Source organism: Protopterus annectens, chromosome 7.part1, assembly GCF_019279795.1.
Source record: "Protopterus annectens isolate FY-2018-M chromosome 7.part1, PAN1.0, whole genome shotgun sequence".
In the NCBI taxonomy this organism is placed as follows: Eukaryota; Metazoa; Chordata; order Ceratodontiformes; family Protopteridae; genus Protopterus; species Protopterus annectens.
Genome location: NC_056740.1, coordinates 222,797,031 through 222,818,533, shown reverse-complemented (window position 1 = coordinate 222,818,533; position 21,503 = coordinate 222,797,031). Strand labels below are relative to the sequence as shown.

General features: G+C 41.5%; 1 protein-coding gene across 1 annotated transcript in view; it reads right to left on the bottom strand.

The window, feature by feature from the left end:
* The window catches only part of SPG21 (SPG21 abhydrolase domain containing, maspardin), a gene marked incomplete in the record, with an annotated part of 640,586 nt that overhangs the window by 48,239 nt on the left and 570,844 nt on the right, over positions 1 to 21,503 (bottom strand). The window contains 1 exon segment of the mRNA XM_044078676.1: positions 12,858 to 12,998. Within this exon segment, the coding sequence (XP_043934611.1) occupies positions 12,858 to 12,998 (141 nt within the window).

Here is a 21,503-nt window from a genome sequence, read left to right as displayed (position 1 = left end):
GGGGTCATTTGCATATATCCCACAATCCTCTTACAAGAGGTTTCACAAAATTACACAGTGCAACTCTAGCTTGGCTAGGTTTTTCATTTTTTTCAGCTGGATTGGCTTTGTGTCTTGTTTACTCTTTTATTTAGTTGTTAAGACAGGATATTTTGCAAACATTTCAATGGCTAGGGACAACAGCTGGGTACAACCACCCTGTATTTCTAAAGGTTAACCAAGCAGTCCACGTATGCTGCACTGATGATGCCACAAGACATGCATGCCCATAGCTAGTAGGGTTTGGTTTTATTGGTCTGAATTTGTCCATTAATCGACTTAAAATGCCCTTAAGGGGTAATTTGCATATATCCTACAATCCTCCTTTACTAGAGGTTTCAAGGAATCACACAGTGCAAATGCTAGCTTGGCTAGGTTTTTCTTGTTGTTTTCCAGTTGGATTGGCTGTATTCCCCATTTACTCATGTCCTTATTGCTGGCAAAAATGCATTTCTCCTCTACCTTATCTACAATGAAAAGTCATTCCTAGTGTATATTTTGGTGCCTTCCACTTTCAAATATGTCCCCTTCTTCCACAGTATAGACAAGATTTCATCTTTTTACTGATAATAGTGCATTTTCATCAGTACTGATCTGGGTTGCTTCATATCCCTCTGACCCTGAAAATTAACTGTGCGCGCTCTCTATTCAGATATTCTCCAATGCTAACCCAGTTCACTTACTGGAACATTTTTTCCATTAATTTTCTACAATCCTTCCCCCTCCACAAATTCTGGAAACTCTGGAAAAAACAAAGCCTCAAGTTGTCAGTCCTTGAGCAATTCTCTAGTTCTGCCAATGTTGGGCCATCTCTTCCATTTTTATTTTGGGTCTAGTTTTGCTCTCTAAGACTTAATCTTAGTTTTCTGTTCTGCATGCTTAAACAGCACGGTTTCAAATATTTAGATTCTTTTGTCAGTCGAATTAATATATATGATCAGACTGCCACTAATTTTATATATTCCAAGGTTAGTGCGGCATTCTCCTGTGATTTCTCCATTTCTACCATAGTTTCCCCATCTTCTGATGGGCACAATCTGGTAAGTGACTTTACTACTTCGCCTGACAATTTTCCTTTTTTTCTCTTTCTTTGCATTTGCAGGTACCTCCAATTCAGTTTTAGTACTGTTTTGACTTCTAGGAAGACTGCTTATCTTTAGTCAAAGTTCACCACTCGAAGAACATATTCAGCTGCTCACCTCATTACTGTTACCCTGGAAGTCCATAATAATAATATTTTAACAAAGTGGAGTCCTTCAATAATTACCACACAGTTTCTCTTGCTGAAAGCTCAGTGAACTACAATAAAATGCAAAATACAATCCAAGATATCACAAGGCCTAATACTTGCATGTTTCTTATAGTTAAATTGCCATCATCTTGGTGCAGTACTCAAAAGTCAAATGCTGGATATGTACTAAAAATTTCCAATAATTTGAGTAACATTAATTTAAAAAATGTTACAGCTACCTAGTGCATATATTAAATGAAAAAGTAATGGCGTGCAGTTTTATGGCCAAGATTTTCCAGTTTAATGCAAAGCTAAAAACAGACATGGCACTAGATGAAATAACCAAATCTGCCGAGAGTTATTAAAAAATCATAATGTGACATAAGGCCCATTTAAAAACTGAAAATATTTATTTTATGCAACTGTATTACCCCAAAATTTATAAACTAAGAGATGAAAGATATCCACATTCATTTTTTTTTATTTAAGACAAGGGTCCGAACAAATAATTGTAGAAGTATGCCATATATTAAGTGCATTTTGGGAGGGCTTGTAAACTAAAACAAGAGTTTGCTAATCCTAAATTAAGAGCCCTAAAATGCATTTTCTATTGCTTTCTTGCAATACTAATCATGCACAAGCACATAAGCTAGTGGACTATTACATCCTATACAGTCTAATCCTAGTAAAGTGCAAGACAGCATTTTTATTTCCTATTCCCAAATTAAAACCACAGTGCGATTTGAACAGCATAAAGATGTTAAAAATACACAACTGAGATAAAGTAAAATAATAACTGCACATGAAATTAATAATTTACACAGACTTCCGATGGTCAAAATTTTAACAGGTTGCATGAAAATTCATTGACATGCAAAACGTGTCTGGAAATTTTGCAATCAGACTTCAAAAACTGAAGTGATGCAATCTGCAAAAGCGGGTAATTATGAATGCTAAATACTATTGAATTCTTAATGCAAGCAGGGTGAACTTTGTGATACCAGACCGCATATCCAGATATGTAAAGAAAAGAAACTTATTTTAATGACAAAGCGTGTTGGATCCACTGCCTTTTTTAATCCAAGTAATCTTGCACACCAATATCTTCATTTTTAAGTTTCATTGCTTTTCCCGTCTGTTTGAGCTACTTTACTGCCATTTTTGTTTTATAAATGTCCTCATGTCAATTTTACAGAATTTGTATTAGCAATCATCATTAGAGTGATCAATCAGCCAGGGGAAGCATTCAACAAGACACAGTAGAACTGCAAGGTAAACGAGGATGCAGCAGTCAAAATGAGAAGTTATGTACCTACCATAACGTTCCATGTTAGTTGTCTTCTCTCGCCTTCTTTCTTGCTGGATGGGTTCGAAGCCGAACCTCGGCTCTGACTCGGCCACTTACTAAAGCTCGAGAGCTAATTTTACCGGCTCGAGGCAACCCTATATCCCATGATGCTAGGCGATAACTACCCAGATCTCTTTTGGTAGCTGAAAACAACATTATGCAATATAGTCCTCCAACTGGAGAGGAGGAGGAAAAGTATAACCCCGAAAGGATCGCTATTCTAAGCTGTAGTTACCCTAGGACAAGCTATTTGAAAGTGCAAGACCAGGACCCTTCAAAGAAGGGGAAATCTTCTCGGTCTGTCCAGGCTAGGGGGATGGTGGGCGGGACGCAAGAAAGAAGGCGAGACAAGACAACTAACATGGAACATTATGGTAGGTACATAACTTCTCAATGTTAAGTTGTCAATCTCGCCTTCATTCTTGCTGGATGGGACCGCGTCCCTAGCACCTTCATCCTGGGTGGCTCATTGGAACAGACTCTTGAGAACGGTGGAACCAAAATTTGCCCTGTGTCTGGAGGCCGTGTCCAATATGTAATGCGAAACAAAGGTATGAGGAGAAGCCCATGTGGCTGCCACACAAATGTCTATTGGTAGTCTAGCTTGAAAGGCTGCTGATGTGGCTAGCGCCCCGGTTGAATGGGCTCTTGGCCTAGAAGGCAATTCTTTACCTCTGAGTTGGTAAGTATACGTGATCAGAGAAGAGAGCCACCTAGACAGGGTTACCTTGGATACTGGAAGGCCTTTCCTATTTTCTGCATAAGATAAAAAGAGTTGATCAGATTTCCTGATTTGTTTAGTTCTGTCCAAATATCGGAGCGGACGATGAACATCCAGACAATGCAGTTTTTGCTCCGCCCTGTTCGAATAATTAGGGAAGAAAACTGGGAGGTCAATTGATTGATTTAAATTTGTCTGCGAAGCCACCTTGGGTAAGAAAGTGGGGTTCGTACTTAGAGAAACTCTGTCTTTGTGGAAGACTAAGTAAGGAGGACGAATGCAGAGGGCATGAAGTTCAGATACTCTCCTAGAAGATGTAACAGCGACCAGGAAGAGTGTTTTCCAGGAAAGTAATTTCAATGAACAGGAAGCCGCAGGTTCAAAGGGAGGTAGAATCAAGGATGTGTAAGTTTAGATCCCACTGTGGTGGAGGATCTTTGATTGGGGGTTTCAGTAAAAAGACACCTCAAAGGAATGCTTTGCAAAGCTTATGGGACATGATGCTGCAGTCCGACAGACCTATGTGAAAATTTGAAATGGCTGCCAACTGGACTTTTACTGTGGAGGATGAAGATCCTGAATGAAAAATTTCAGCTAGGAAATCCAAAACAGAGTGAACTGGAGCGGTGAACGGATCTATATTTCTAGCCTTTTGCCCAGAAGGAAAAATGTTGCCATTTACTAGTGTAGATCCTTCTGGTGGAAGATTTAAGGGAAGCTACTATAATATCCCAGACGGGATTTGAAATCATAGGAAGCCTGGCTAGGGACGGAAGTGGAGCAACCAAGCAGCGAGGTTGAGAGAATGGAGGGACTTGGTGCAGCTGCCCCGACTGATGGGCCAAAAGATCTGGCACTGGATCCAGATGCCAAGGCTGCTCCAAGAGAGAACGATGCAGGAACGGAAACCATATCTGTCGAGGCCAATAAGGGGCAATAAGAATCATCTTGGCTCTCAAGGCAGTTGCTTTCTGAATTACCTGTGATATTAACGGAAGGGGTGGGAAGGCGTAAAGAAGTCCCCGAGACCAACCGTGGACTACAGCGTCTCTGGGGGGATGGCCTGGGAGGGGGAAGAGGGTGAAGAAGTCGGGGCATTTGCTGTTTTGAGGTGTAGCAAAAAGATCGCAGCAAGGAAGGCCCCACTTCTGAAAAATCTCTTCCGTCACAGATTGTTTGAGAGACCACTCGTGTGGCATGAGGATAGCTCTGCTCAACCTGTCCGCTATGATTTTGGACTTCCCGGGGATATGCGTTGCTATCAGAAACCGCTGAGAAGAGATCGCCCATTGCCAAAGTCTGAGTGCTTCTCGACACAGGGGATAGGACTTGGTTCCGCCCTGCTTGTTGATGTACCACACTACGGACATATTGTCCGTTCGGATTGCAATAGGCCCCAGAGGAAGAGAGTCTTGGAGGGCTTGCAACGTCAAAAGCACTGCTCTCATCTTCAGGACATTTATGTGTAGGTGGCATTCGAAAGGTTGCCATGTGCCATGGACTGTCCTGCCCTGAAAATGCCCCCCCCACCCGATCAGGGAGGCGTCCGATGTGACCGTGGCGACCGGGGAGGGAGGAATAAAGGGTCTGCCTTGATGGACTTGAGGGGACGACATCCACCAAGACAGGTGATTTTTGCAAATTGGAGTTATGATCTTGTGGTGCATAGGGAGTTGTTGGAAAGACTATTGGGCGAAAAGCATCCACTGTAGTAGACGCATGTAAAAGCGGGCAAGAGGAAGAAGTGTGATGGCGGCCGCCATGCGCCCCATTACTTTCAGGACGTACCTGGCCTGAATTGTCGCTCTGAAGCAGAACATGGACATGGTTTTGGATATCTAAGACCCTTTGATCTGTTAACTTTGCTGAGAGCTGCACGGTGTCCAAGTTGGCGCCTATAAAGGTAATAGATTGACAAGGCAGACTTTTCGAAATTTATAGAGATTCCTAGCCCTCTGCAAATGTGAATGGTGTAATCTCTGGCCTGAAGAAGTTGATGGCTGGTGGTGGCGGTGAGGAGCCAGTCATCTAGATATGGAAACACCTGGAATCCTTGACGCCTCAGGTGAGCCGTAACCGCTGCCATACATTTGGTGAACACTCTGGGGGCTGTAGTGAGACCAAAGGGCAGGGCTCTGAATTGGTAGTGACTGGCCCCCAGCCGAATCCAATTGTCCTTGCCCAGAAAGGACTGTAGCGTGACCATCCGGAATCTTGTCCTTTTTACAAACTTGTTTAGTTTGCTGAGATCTAATATTGGTCTCCAGTCCCCTGTTATTTTTGGTACCAAAAAGAGCTTTGAGTAGACTCCGGATCCTAGTTGGTCTGCTGGGACTGGCTGGCTGGCTCTTTTTGCTAGTAGTTTTGATATTTCTAGCACTGCTTGTTCCCTTAGACTGGGTGGAACGTCTGGAAGGATTCCCTTTTGTTGAGTTGGGGTTTGGATAAAGGGAATTTTGTAACCCTTGAATATAACAGACTGTACCCATTTGTCTAAAGTGAGGGAGAGCCAGGCTTTTGGGTACACCGACAATCTTCCCCCGACTGCCTCCAAAGGTGGACAGTGGGGCAACATCCCAGGGATGTTGGAAGGGTTTGTCAGAGAGAGACTCTCTCTGCTACCCTGATTCTGCGGACCCCCTCTGTCTCTTGGGCGGCGTCTGTTGTTGTTACCCCCTCTGCCTCTGGAGGTAAACTGACCTCTTGCGTCAGGCGTGACTCCTTGTGATTTGCAGAACCACATCTTTCCACCCTTTTGACCCTTAGGATATGGTCTGGAAGGGGTGGAGAAACTGACTCCTACGGCAGAAAGAGTCTTGCCATCTTGCTCGCATCTGGTCAAGGTGTCTTTCACCTGAGGACCGAACAACGTCGAACCATCAAAAGGGGAGTTAGTGAAGGATGCCTTGAAGGGGTCTGCAAAATTACAAAGCCGCATCCAGGCATGACGCCTTAAGGCCACACCTGTGCCTGCGGCCCTACTCGCTCCATCGGCTGCATAGGAAATGAGCCGCATGGAGGAGTTAACAATGGAATTTAGGGTTCCTAGCTGTGAGCTGATTTTATCTTGGGACCCAGCAGCTGACGAATCCTGTAAAACTTCACCCAACTCTTTGAGAACATCTCTCTGAAGGTGGGTGAAGTGACAAGTAATTCAGCGACCGCATGGCAAAGGTCGCTGAAGAAAACATCCGCTTACCGTACCTATCCATAGTCCTAGAATCCCTGTTAGGAGGATGGATAGGTACTGAAGGATCGACTAGTTCCTTCTTGGTGGCTGCAGCCACCACCATGGCATCAACCGGGACACCTTTTGTTACAAATTGCCTATCAGCTGGAGCCGTAATAAATTTAGAAGGCCTCCGTGGGGTGGGTTCCACTGAATCCGGGGCCGTCCACGCCTTCCGTGCCACCACTTCCATAAGGGGGTCGAAAGGCGGAGACACCCAGGAGGTGGAGGGTCGAGAACCAAATGCCTCCAGGTAAACCGACTCGTCCTCAGAAGGATTAAGGGAAGACCAGTTCCCCCTCTGTTTCAGGATTTCAAGGATGTCTGAGAAAGACATCCTTAGAGGGGGACCTTGGGGATCCTTCCGACTCATCCAAGTCGGTATCGGATGTAATGGACTCAGGGGAGTCCACATGCTTCCTCTTACATGTCCTCTTGCGCGGAGGTTCACCTGACTGGGTCAGGAGAAGCCTCGGAAGAGGAAGATATTCCCAGTGGGGAAACCTGAGGCATTGGATCTCTGGGTCCGGGAGCAAGAGAGTGGGAAGAGACGTCAGCAGGCACTGTAGTGGGAGGAGCTGATGGAGCTGACTGTTGACCATGCCCTGGGGCTAGTACGCTCATCACTTCGAAGGCTCCCCCATCAGACAGGCCAGAGGGCCCCCGCTCCGAAGAAGTAGGAACCCCAGGCCGCACCGACAGGGACGGCTCCGAAGCCGATGTCGGGGCAGAGCTCATCAGCGCCGATGCTCCGAGAGGGAGAATGGGGTCAGACAAGGGTCCGATGCCACTCACCCCCTCGGAGCCTGCGAGAGAGACCAGGCGCCCGGATCCCTCCAATGAAGGCATCAAGGAGGAGATCGGAGCAGAGGACGATGGTGCCGAAGGGGGAGGTATCGGCTCCGATGCCACAACAGTCACTGCTCCGAGGAGCTCTGGCTCTGAACTCTGAGGGAGAGTCGAAGGAGGAATAGTAGGTGGAGTTGAAATAGCCACTGTCTGATGATACGGGCTATGAAGCATTTGGGCCAGTGCCTGAGACTTTAACAGTCTACTGACCACTCTCTCAAGGTCATGGTCAGAAAGCCTGGACAACCGAGAAGAATGGCTCTGATGGCTCCGCTCCGAGAGCAAGGGTGACCCCAGAGCCAAATGGATCGATTCCAAAGATGGGGATCTGGACCTTTTCCTGGAGATGGATGGAGCCGAAGGAGCCGAAGATATGTTGGCTCCAGCCGGAGCCGACCGTGAGAGTGTAGGCTCAGCGGTATTGGCGCCGAGTGGAGCCGATGCTGGAAGCTGCGACACAGAAGTATCGGCTCCAGCCGGAGCCGATGTTGCCACAGATGGTGAGCCACAGCCGAAGGCTTAGGACTCGGAGCTGACTGTTTGGCTGGCTTCGAGGGCTTCCCCGGCACAGACTTAGGCGGGGAGCCCTCGGGCTTTAATAAGCCCCTTAAGATTAATTTGTTCCTGCGCTCCTGCAGGACTCTTGGGCTGAATGCATGGCACACAGAACAAGCGTCCTCCAGGTGCAGAGGTCCCAGGCAGTAAACGCAAGAAGTGTGACCGTCTGTCAGAGACATCTTCTGACAGCACGAGTCACACTTCTTGAAGCCTGAGACCTTTGTGTCCTTCGACATAGTGCTGTCGAAGTAAAAGGGCACAAATGTAAAAAAAAAAAAAAAAAAGAACACACAAACTAAGAAAAACAGGGATACAGGGGTACAAACACACGACAAACACAGTACAGAATCCCTGTCAGGAATTAGGAAAGGGGCAGGCCTAAGGCCTAACCTAAAGGGAGGGATGTATAGTTTGGGATAAGGGGAAAAGAAAAAGGTACTAACGGGGAAAAGGTTTTAAATTACCATTAAGTAAGCTAAACAAGGAGTGGAACAACTAAGTAGGAAGGTACTCTCACTCTATATATATATATATATATATATATATATATATATATATATATATATATATATATATATATATATATGTATATATATATATATATATATATATATATCTATATCTATATATCTATATATCTATATATATATATATATATATATATATATATATATATATATATATATATATATCTATATCTATATATAAAGTCCAAGACTTACCAAGAGCCGGTAAAAATGCACCTCGCAAGCGAAAGCGGCAAACGAGATCTGGGTAGTTCTCGCCTAGCATCATGGATATAGGGTTGCCTCGAGCCGGTAAAATTAGCTCTCGAGCTTTAGTAAGTGGCAGAGTCGGAGCCGAGGTTTGGCTCCGAACCCATCCAGCAAGAATGAAGGCAAGATTGACAACTTAACATCAAAGTATTAAAGGTCCCACTAGAGGTTCAGCTATGGTTCAAGTGGCACAATATTCATACATTTAAAAGGTGAACTCTGGGAGTCCTTTTCTTTCATCAGTATTGATCACAATCTGTTGAACAGACCAACAGGTCTACTTAATTTGAGGTCTTAACATGTTAGCCTTATGCTGACTGTTCAAGTCTGTAATCAATTTAATACTGTCTTAAACATTTGCCTGTTAGACTCTAACAATACTCAACCACTGTAAAAGCTAAGCAGCTAGTCGGTTTATTATGCTTAGAAAGTTTGCTTGGTTATGTTATTTTCAGTCCATAGGCATACAAGTATGAAGTCAGTTTAGCATGCATCTGAAATGTTATTCCACGTATGATTAGACTTATTACTCTTACTGGAGTGGCCAGTAATGCCAAAAGGCAGCCTAGTATACAACACAGAACTTGAAAACTAGAGATTTACAACAGTACAATTTGGGAGTTGTGTGACACTATTAAAAAAAAGGAGGGAAAAGGTCTCGCACACACAGTAACAGACCTAAAAGAGCAAACTGATTTTCTCCAAGGAAGAAGGAATCCATGTACAGGCAAGTAAGTGGTCATGAAGACAACTGGTCAAAACAATTTAAACAGATTAGAATTACAAGATATGAAATAAACATGGACACAAATGGAAGACAGTAAAGCAAGAGACATATACCAATCTTAAATAATGAAAAAGGATAGAAGCAGCAGTGTTTCTAAGATTAATGAGACACCAACGGTTGAATCAAGACATACAAAAAAGTTAACTGACCGTTATTGATACTTACCCTTTGTAAATGATGTAACAGTATGCCATATAGTAAAGTAGCAAAATTAAGCAAGTGAAGAACCACTGCAGAAAAACAAATAAGGACAAAAAAGACCATACAAGAAAATTACAGAAGCTGGGAAGAAACCTGTCAAAAATGGGAGCAAAGAAACTGAGGAGAAATCTCAAAGTGCTTCATGTGGGTTTGACATTTCTGACTGTTCCATGATGCAAGACTAAAATATGTTTTTTGGTATAAAAGTTACTTATGCAAAGCAAATTTGGTGATACAGGTATGTGAAGGTGCCCTGTTTACAACAATGGAGAGAGATGACAAAAAATGGAGGGAAAAGTGGTTTGGGAATAAGAGATGCAGAGTGAGGTAGAATAAGAATCTGCCCCTTGGCTAACTAAACAAACTAGGCAAAAAATGCTCCTTAGAAACAAAATATGGGCTAAATGGAGAACTACCAAATGCCCATCTGACCACCTCCTTTTTAAACAATTAAGAAATGCTACCAAGAGAGATATCCTTAGGGATAAAAAAAGACTTCTACCTAAACCTCCAACAAACTACACAACAAACTCCAAAAAATTTTTGGTCAGGAATCAATAAACTTCTTCAGCCAGGAAACACTACTACTCCCACCCCAGCAGGTTTCAACCAAAATAATTCCAACCTGATCCCTGATGCCTTTAATAACTACTTTACAGAAGCCATTCAATCCCTAGCCAACTCACTACCACCTTTACCTGCTTCTCCATCGAATACCTCGAATACTCTTTCCCCAACCTTTCATATACACCCTGTTCTAACATCTCTTATTTACAAGCTACTTACTAAACTAAAACCTTGCACCCCATCTGCTGACCATCTCCCATCTGAATACCTACAAATTGCCGCACAAGCCATTGACTACCCCATATCTATCCTTATTAACAGAACCATCTCTGAAGGCAAAATCCTTACCATATGGAAAGTATCCCACATTATCCCTCTACATAAAGGTGGAACTTCAATTGACCTCACTAACTACTGACCCATTGCCTTACTCTCCCCCATTAGCTAAGATAATGGAAAAATGTATTCACAAACAACTACTCAACCACCTTCTACAAAACAACCTACTAGCCAACTGCCAACATGGCTTTAGACCATTCCATAGTACTACTACTGCTCTTCTCTCCTTCACTGACACTATAAACAAAAACCGCAATAACTCTTTTTCCTCTGCACTACTTATATACCTGTCAAAAGCCTTTGATATGGTTAATCATACACTACTTCTTGAAAAACTAAAGTACCATTCTCTCGATCTACAAGCATTACAATGGTTCAGATGTTACAGACAGCAAGCTGTACTCTGGGATAACAATTTGTCTTCCTTACTTCCTGTAAATATTGGAGTCCCTCAAGGCTCTATCTTAGGTCCACTTTTTTCCATATTTATTAACGACCTCCACTTGAACATACCCCATGTCACTTGCATTCAATATGCAGATGACTCTACCTTAATCTGTACTTCCAACAACATAGCCTCCCTCCAGTCCCTAACCCAAACTGTATTCCAAAATGTAGAAAACTGGTTCATGCAACATCGCCTTCTCCTTAATCCTAAAAAAACAAAACTACTGCTTTTTACGCCAACTCATAAGTCACCCACTCCATTCTTCTCTATAACCTCTAATAATGCTACTAACATAGCACCAGATACTACCACCCGCCTACTAGGTGTCACAATCGACAATCATCTTAACTAGGACAACCATATTAACTCCACCATAAAGTCTGTCAACAAAAAACTTGGTACCCTCTACAGAATTAAACCCTTCCTTACCCCCTCAGCCAGGAAAACTATTGCACAAACCCACCTCATTTCTACCCTTTTCTATGACTCTGCTATATATACTAACCTATCTAAAAACAACATCTCTAAACTTTCTACCTGCTATAATAGTATAGCTAGATTCATCACATGCTCTCCCTTTAAAACCCACCACTGCCTTAACCTTAGACAACTAGGATGGTTAGAAATACAGAACCATATACTCTGTCAACAGTTACTTATCACACAAAAGATCCTACACCACCCCAATGATACCCCCCATCCTCTCTAATCTGATCTCTCCATATAAAAATCTGGCTACACTACGTTCTGCAAATAAACTCCTCGTCTCCTCAATTAAATCTAACAAAGCTGGTGATTCACTTTTTTCAAACACTATAGGGAAAAACTGGAATCAGCTCCCTCCTGAACTATCTACCCTAGCATCTGCATCTCAATTCAAAAAACACATAAAAGAACATCTAAAAACTAAGTGGCTTTGTCCTTGTGCAAACCCAGTTTGAAACTTTTATTTCACTCCTGTTCTTACCCCCCCCCCCAACTCTTTGCCTCCAAAACTAGTTACTTCTCTTCTTGCTTTAAGCTTAGTAATATGATAACATTTAAGAACTTTAATCTTTCTACACATACCCTAATTCTATCTAATGCATTTGTTTATTTATATTTAGTTTAACTTTTACCTGAATGTCATTTTACTTTTCTCCTTTTACCAATGTTATCATAGTACTGTTACCTTGTATGACTATTACACTTGTTTCCTTTTTTTTTTTACATTGTTATTGCTTATGCTTGGAGCTTTTCTCCCCGGGCCTCTACTGAAAATGGACATGTATCCAGTTAGACTAGCCCGGTCAACAAATGTAAAATAAATAAAATAATAAAGAAACTGTGACCCAAACTAAAAAAAAAAAAAAGTGAAAATACACAGTTGTCAATACAGCTCAATGCTAAGGACACTGGAAAAATATCAGAATGAGTCTGCACAATTTAAGACTTTTATTTGGGTTGCTCATTTGGGTTTGCAAATCATTTATTCTAAGAAAGTGGAAGAAAATTAAAGTTTGTGTGATATTTTCAGCCATCTTGGATCTTTATTTTCTTCCATCTTTCTTGGAAAATATGTGGACATACTTTCATCTGGGAAGGGTTTACTAGAATATTTTCCTTCTTCAGTCAAAAAGTATTACTTGCCTGCACTTCAAATACCTCAATATTCTTATGTACACAAAACTTTTTGTACCAAACATTCAAGCAAAATCAATTCAAATGTTTCACTTATCCCCCAGATAACACTAGGACAAGGTAGCACTAGCTATTAATTCATACCTGTATATAAATGTTGACTTCAGCACTCCTACACAAATATGGAAAGTTTCCTCCTGTCTTGAGATGTGCTCGTCTTGCATTAGGATACAGTTTATACATTTCTTCCTTGGCCTCAACTGAAAGAGCACTTTGGTCAAACACCTAGAAAAAATACTTTGTCACTCTTCAGTACATACAGTAAAGTTAAATGCAACCTAAACAAACAGCATGCAAAATGTGTACAAATTATACTATGAAAAAAATGGCAGAGAGAGAAGCCCACCCCTAAACAACTAAACATATGAAATCCTCATACTGCAAAAGTTAATGGAGATTTAAACTGCCATCTCAGTCAGAATGCTGAGAATTTTACAAGTTCTTCTATCTCAGTCATTCTTGACATTGGATATTTTTCATTCAGATTAAACAGATGAACTTAATGAAAACTGAAGGGCTGGTACCATAAAAAATTTCAGTTGGAAAAATTCTTACAAAAATTTAAAGCATGAATAAACTAAGCTTTGCCCTTCTGCCAGCCAATTCTATGAGCGAGAGTGGGGATGGGCACTTTTATTTTTTCAAAGGGGTGACCAGTGTTACAAATGAAGCCTAAATTTTGATTTTATAAACAGAATTTCATTCAAAAGTATCCTTTACATGTCTCCATTGGCAGTCCTCCTTCAGCCAGAAAAAATAAAATAAACAGTACAAAGCCTTTTTTTTGTTCAAGTAAAGGTACTGTCTACACTGCTCATTTGTCCTCCAAGTGCTTAACAATAGAACCATTTGAATTTAATTTTACAAGATAGAAAAATAATTTTACAAGATAGAAAAAGTCACAGAAGTGACAATGTAACAAAACAAAATGGTACACTTCACAAGCAATAATGCCTGACAGACTGCACAGGGGTAAGTTAAAGTTTAAGCACCAGTCATCACACTCCAGCAGTAGTAAAATGATCCTTTATTTCCAAGTTCCACACATAAATAGTACTGAAAAGTACTTAAAAAAAAAAAAAAAAAACATGAAGACAGGCAAATAGATGAATCTTGTAAACTGTGTTAAGCGCTTTTCGTCCGGATTTTATCCGGAGGTTTTCAGACAATCAGAATACATTCAAATAACAGCTTAAATACCCCTCCTCATGTAGTGTCGACCTAGCAGGTCTGTTCTATTGTAACACTTAAAATTTAAAGGTATATTTCCTTACCGCTCATTTGAGCATAACCTAAGGTTAAAGTTGTTTTATTAAGATAAAAATAAAGATACTAAAGTGGGGTGTTGACTTTGAACCCCGTACTGTTTCACCGGGTGCATTATTTGTCATCTAGTACTGTAATCTGTTTTTATTTTTGTTTTGTACTATGCAAATAAAGTTAAATCATATGTTGTATTTTGTGGTACTATGTTATACAGTTTGTGTTGTACTATGGTCGATGCCACTAACTTAAATATACTATGTACATCTAAACCGGTTTTTGACTCTGCAACCAGTTTACTTCTCTTGTAGTTAGTATCAAGTATAAGTGGATACATGAATAAAATACCCTGTATCTTAACTTAAATACATAATATACAAATCAATAAAACATCTACAGTTTGTCAATGTTAATAAATATCTGCCATTCATACATAAAATGTTAGTGTTTAAAATGATAGAAACCGTACTACCAGTTCTTAAAAAGTTATTAAATAATCCTTCAAACTCTTATAAAATTTTTCTAAAATTTAAATAAAACATTCTTTAAAATTTTATAGAATTCTAATGTTTTGAAAACTAATATCTGTTAAAAATATCTTTAAATGGTGTTCTTTAACTGCATCCCTCAGCGTCTGTAAAACAATATTTTTGTCTGTGTATATAGTCTTGTTACTACCTCTAACTAAAAGGTGAATCTAGATGACAGACCTAAGAATTGTCATTTTCACCTAAATAAACTCGAGTTTCAGTATACATGAAATGGAGTATGTTTCGTTAAGTCCTGGTTTACTACAGGCATCTAGTCGTAGTTGCCAGTTAAGTTCACTTCTTTCTAGTAACAGTTTAATCAGGCTGTTATCTGTGTTTTTGTTGTTCACTTCTTGGGTTATACGGGAAATAACTTTAAACTTGAAACTATGGTCAATATTAAGGTCACAATGTCTTGTTAGGGCGTTGTCTGTTTTTTTTCTTTTTAATAGCATATATATGCTCATAAATCCTGTCTCTCAATCGACGGTCGGTTTTACCGACGCAGAATGCTGGACATTGTTGACATTGGGCTAAATACACAACTGATCTGGTGTGACTGCACAGGGGTGTTTATGAGACCTAACACCACAGAAGGAGAGCTTCTCCAGACCTGGAAGGCCCATTATTTGCCGTATAAAGGCCACTCTAGAGGGCATTTATTGTAGTTAAAAAATGGGCTGTTAAATTGGTTTGTATCTGTTGTATATTAGCATATACGTATTTTATTTTCAATGTAAATTAGTTCTTCCACTTAAAGTGTGATATTTGCTGCAAGATATGCAATTGCGGTTGGAAAATGCATTTTAAATCCAAAACATACACAAGTATTTAATGTCTACACACAATAATTTTCATATATAAACACGTTAGACACAGAAGCAGACAGTCTCTCACACATATGCAGAGGCAGAGAGAGAGATCCCCCCAATACACACAGGCCAGGCAGTTACAGCCACTTTCCCGAATGTTTACACCTCACAAGTCTCACTATGATCAAATAAATGAAAAAAACCATATGCAGTGCAAAGAAATGCATCATCTTCTCCTCTCCACCTCATATACCTCTCACTCGTCCGAGATTTTGCCTCAGTTTTGCTCTGTCACTTGAAAAAAGTTACATTTTTATACTTCTTGTTCAGAAGAAAACATGTTGCTTCAAAACCTATTGTTCTATTAATGTTTAAGTGAATTAAGATGATAATAAATTATGATTTTTGATTTTGGTTTATTGTTACATACAAATATTTCAAGCATGGGCAATAATATCCTTCTAGCCTGCCAATATACCAAAAACAGAAGTTATGTACTCACCATAACATTTCATCTGTGTTGTCCATTTTCAGTCTTCCTCAACTGATGGGCTTGGATCTGATCCCTCGGATCAGACTCAGCCATTGTTAAAGCTCATAGCAACTAAAAACTCTTGAGCTTATTCCTTATCCATAATGCACCAACTCCAATTACCTCAGATCGTGTTTGCTGCCTTAGTAGAAAGTAAAAGATGGAAATTATTATACAGAAGCTATATCTGGAGCTTAAATAAAAAATAAGGACATACATGACCACTACACACTCATTCTTCAAGAAGACTTAAGGATGGGGGCTGATGGGAAGGGAGTTGAGGAAGAATGAAAACAGACAACATAGATGGAATGTTATGGTGAGTACATAACTTCTTTAGCTGATGTTCTTTGTCTGATGTTATCAATTTTCATTCTGTCCTCAACTGATTGGACAGAGTCCCTAACTACCTAATTTCCAGGGCAAACTCAAGGAAGGATATTCCTAAGCACCACAGAACCAAAAAAATGTACTTCCCCTGGAGACCAGATCTAATTTGCAATGAGTAAAAGTATGGGGAGTAGCCCAAGTAGCTGCTGCACAAATGTCACCCATGGACACTCTTGATTAAAAAACTGAGGAAGCTGCCTTGGATCTGGTAAAGTGGGCTCAAACAAGTTTTGTCAGAGGAATGCCCAATTTGTTATATACAAAAGGAAATGCAATTTGTTATCTATCTAGATAGAGTAACTTTGGTAACTGGTTTACCCAGTGTTGGTTCTGCATATGAAGCCAATCAGAATTTCTGATTTTTTTTTTGTCCTATGCAAGTAAAAATACAACTGTCTGTGAATATCCAATAAATGTAATACATACTTATCCTTTGCTAAAAATTTGGGAAAGAATACTGGCAAATTAACTGATTGATTTACATGGGATTCTGACACCATCTTTGGAAGAAATTATAGGCTAGTAATTTTCCATAAAGACACAGTTACCTTAAGTATGGAGGTTTTCAACACAATGCTTGGATCTTAGAAATGATTCTGAATGGTAATGGCCACTAAGAAAATTGTCTTCCATGAAAAATATTTGAGTTTGCATGTAGCTAAGGGCTCAAAGGGAGATTGTGCAAGAGAATGCAGCACAAGGTTTAGGTCCCAAGAGGGGGTAGAATCTTTAAAGGGCGGCCTTAACAGTAGAGTGCCTTTCAAAAAAAAGCTTTGCTCAACTTATGGGACACTACAGAAGAATAATTTATTCTAACATGAAAATTGGAAATTGTTGCTAATTGTACTTTAACAGAAGAAGAACTAGCTCCTTCTTCAAAAAGATGAGCTAGAAATTCCAAGCTCATGAATGAGGGCTGAGAAAGATTCAATATTTTGTTCTTGAGCCCAAAAACAAATCTATTCCATTTACTGGACTATAGTTTTCTGGTGGAAGGTTTATGGGAGGACAAAAGCATATGACAGACATGAGAAGAGAGCATAGGCTGTCTGGCTATTAATGGAACTGGAGGAACCAGGCAGCCAGCCTGAGATTCACTATCTGGATGTATCGTGCCTGCTGGGTGAGACAGGAGGTCCGGAGTTGGATCCAGAAACCAAGGTGGTTGAATCAGGTGAGGCCAAAGTAAGGGAAACTAAATTTGTTTGAGCCAATTCAGGGCAATGGTGATGATCTTGCTCTTCAACCTGGCTGCTTTCTGAAGAAAAATAGGAATTAATGGAGTGGGGAGGAAACGCGTAAAGGAGACCGGGGGCCCAATTGTGAAGTAGAGCATCTCTTGGGGATTACTCCTGTGGTGAGGATTACGGAAAGGTAGCTGCTATATTTGTTGTTCGAGGGGATACAAACACATCACAGCAAGGCTGGCCCCATTGTTAGAAGATTGTGTTCACAATCTTTTTGTTGAAGGACCATTTGTGAGGTAGAAGAATGCGCCTGCTCAATTTGTCTGTTACCATGTTGGACTTCCTCACAAAGTGCATTGTTAAAAGAAAGCAGTTGGAAGAAATCACCAACTGCCACACTCAGAGCTTCTTGACACAATGGGTAGGATTTGGTTCCTCCCGGCTTGTTGATGTACCAGATGAGAAATGTTCTCCGACTGTACTGCAATTGCCCTCAAAGGGAGAGCATAATGAAATGCCTGCAATGCCAACAGCACTTCTCTCATCTCCAGGACATTTACATGCAAATTGGCCTCCTCGGGGGACCAAATGCCTTTGACTGTCTTCCCCAGATAATGCCCCCCTCCCCCAAGCTGGGAAAAGTCCGTGATCACTATGGCCTTGGGCTGAGGGGGAATGAACGGACAACCTTGTAGAACCTCATCCGAATGAATCCACAATTTAAGGTCTCTCTTGCATATATGAGAGATTCTCATTTTGTAAGACATAGGATGATAAAGAATTTACCATTGAGCAGCTAACATCCATTGCAGAATTCTCATATAAAACCCAGCAAGTGGTACTAATATTGCTGCTGCTGCCATCGAACCCAGAGCCTAAAGGACCATTTGCACTGAAACTGAGGTGCTGCAGATTATCTTTTTGACTTGGAATCTTATAGTCTGAACTCACAGTAATGGAAAGGAAGCAATGGTTGTTTTTGTATTGAGAACTGCTCCTATAAACTCTAAACTCTGAGTTGGTTGCAGATGAAATTTGTCGTAGTTTTTGGTTATCCCCAGAACAGAACCAGTCCGGACAACCAGGTCTCTTGCACATATGAGATGATGCCTGGTTGGAGTGGTAAAGAGCCACTCATCCAGATATGGAACCACTCTGAATCCTTGCAGTCTCAGGTGAGCTGCTACTACTGTCGTGCACTTGGTAAACACCCTGGGGGCTGTAGTGAGTCCAAAGGGCAGTGCTCTGAATTAATAATGTCCGTCTTCCAGCCAGAAGGGTAAGTACCTTCTGGACCATCTATTCATCTTTACATGACAGTACATGTCCTGTAGGTCTATACAGCACATCCAGTCATCTTTGCCCAGAAAGGGGAGAATGGACTGAACTGTTACTATCCAAAACTTGGTCCTTCAAACGGTCTTGTTTAGTTTGGAGAGATCCAAGATTGGTCTCCAGTCCCCTGTTATCTTTGGCACCAAAAAGAACCTTGGTTAAGTTCCAGATTCTATCTGGTTTGGCAGGACCTCCTGGATGACCTTTCTAGTAGCTTTTGTATTTGAATTGCTGCTTGTTCCCTCTGTCTAAGTGGATCATCAGGGATTTTCCTTGGGATTGGGGGAGAAAGGAAAAAAGATATAATACAGCCTCTGGAAATAATCCTCTGTACCAAAGTATCTTTTGTTATATCTAGCCAGGCTCTCTGGTGCAGGGATAATTGTCCTCAGACTGTCTCCAGAGGTGGATAATCAGGCCTCCTTTCAGGAGCACTGGTAGGGTTTACCAAAGAACATTTCACTGGAACCCTGGTTCTGCAGGCCTCCTCTGCCACAGAGGAGTCTTTTTCCATTAGATTTCCCTCCTCTGCCTCTGAGGGAACCTCTTTCACATGCATCTTGAAAAGGACCCAGAGACTTCTTGAACCACATTTTTCAACCACCTAACTGATTCCTGGAAAAGGTTCTTTGAGGAGTTGAAAAATGCAAGCCCATGGCAGACGGGGTCTTTCCATCTTTTTCACACCTGGACAGAATGTCTTTTATTTATGGCCAAATAAAGACATTCCATCAAAAGGAGCATTGAGGAAAAAAAAAAAAAAAAAAAAAAAAAGGACTTGAAAGGCTCCGGAAACTCACAAAGGCTCATCCAAGTGCGTCTTCTTATGGAAATGCCTGAACCTGCTGCCCTTGAGGTTCTTTTCACTACATATATGATCAACCTCGAATTGGATATGGACTGAAGGGTCATCAGCTGAGAAGTAAAGATGCCTGAAATTCATCAGGAACAGCAACAGAGAAGGTAATCGATAACTCCTTGATCAAATCCCTTTGTAGCCTAGTAAAAAGTGCCAAATAATTCAGAGACCTCAAAGCGAAGGTCGCTGAAGCATAGACACGCTCCACAAATCTGTCCATTGCCCGTGACTCCCTGTTGGAGGATGGACAGTGGAACTTCCCTGAGTTAGTTCCTTCTTGGTGACCACTGCAAAGACAGGAACTCCCTTTCCCCAAAACTGTCTATCCACAAGTGGTGCCATTATCTAATCTGGTTTGCAAGGAATGGGCTCAGTGGTGTCAGGATCCTTCCACACATGCCATAAGATCAAGTCAATGAGATCGGCAGATGGAGTCACCCAGAAGATAGAGGGGCCAGTACCAGGAGAACAGATTCCTTAGACATAAGGTTGCTGGACATCTAACCACCTGTCTGTTCAAGGAATTCTTTTGGAGACATCTTCAGGAGGTCATTGTGGGGACCCTTTGCCTTCATCGAAATGGGTGTCTTTAGTGATGGACTCCTCTGGGGAGTTTAAAGCGTTTCCTCATGCACGTCCTCTTCTTAGGGACCTCTTCAGTGGGGTTCTCTGGGGAGGTTTCAGAAGATACCAATTCCCTGGGCAGGAGCCTGGGGTTTTAGTACTGGCTGCCCCACTGAAAGGAGATGGTGAAACTCTGAACCCTGAGACATCATGGCAGAGGACTTGTGATCTGAGGGGTATGGAACCATCAGAACTGTCAAGGCAGAAAATACTCTTTACGGTCTCGAAGGCAGAGTGGCTTGGAGAGAAAGAAGCCATACAATCAGAGTAGACAAGCTTCTGAATCGTAGGCCTCCCCCGCTCCAAGGGCAAAATCTCAGAGGTGGAAACCAGAGCCAAGCTATCCAGTGCAGAGGCTCTAAGGTGTAGAAACTTCTCCAAAAGCTTCGGAGTCAAATGCAACACCTCGGATCCAACAGGTAGGCTACAGCTCCAGGAGCTCTCTGGATCCGATGATAAAATTATCCTCAGATCAGAACCAAACCGATCTGGATGACTCAGATCCAAAAACTCTGAAGCCACAGGAATCAGATGAGGAATCCATAACAGGGGAGTAACAGATATGAAAATCTCCTGACCCAGAATGGAAGGAGCTGAAGGAACATTAATCTGGCTCTGCACCAAGATAATCTTCTTCACCAGTCTCTCCACATCTTTTCCAGGAAGAGCGAGTGGAGTATATGGATGAAGACATAGGTCTTTTAAGAACGGAGACGGTACCCTTGTCAGGAACCGGATCCAGTCATGGAGGGTACCTTGTTCTGGGTCATAATTTGGCAGCCTGCACTGGATCAGACTAAATCTGATCAGTGAGCGTTGACCCCATCGGATCAGACTTAAGAGGCATTGGATCCGACAATGTTTTCTTAACAGGATCTTGAATTTTACATTTTTTCGGATCTAGTGTCAAGACCCAGTCCTTATAAGACCTTCTTCCCTAGCAGTCAGAAGCTGAGGAGGAGGATGAGGAAGGTGGCTTTGGAGAAGAGGAATTTTTTTTTTTACTTTTGTACTTTTTGTTTTAGAAAAGGAAGAATGCTCAGATATCTGTTTGTTTTTGCGTTCTAACGCACGAGGGTTAAAGTATTGAGCAATCCTCTTGTAAATGGAGAGGACCTAAAAATGGACACTGTGTGGGCATTGGAAAGTGGCAGCTTATGCCCATATTTCACACATTTTTAAAGCCTGCCGGTTTTAT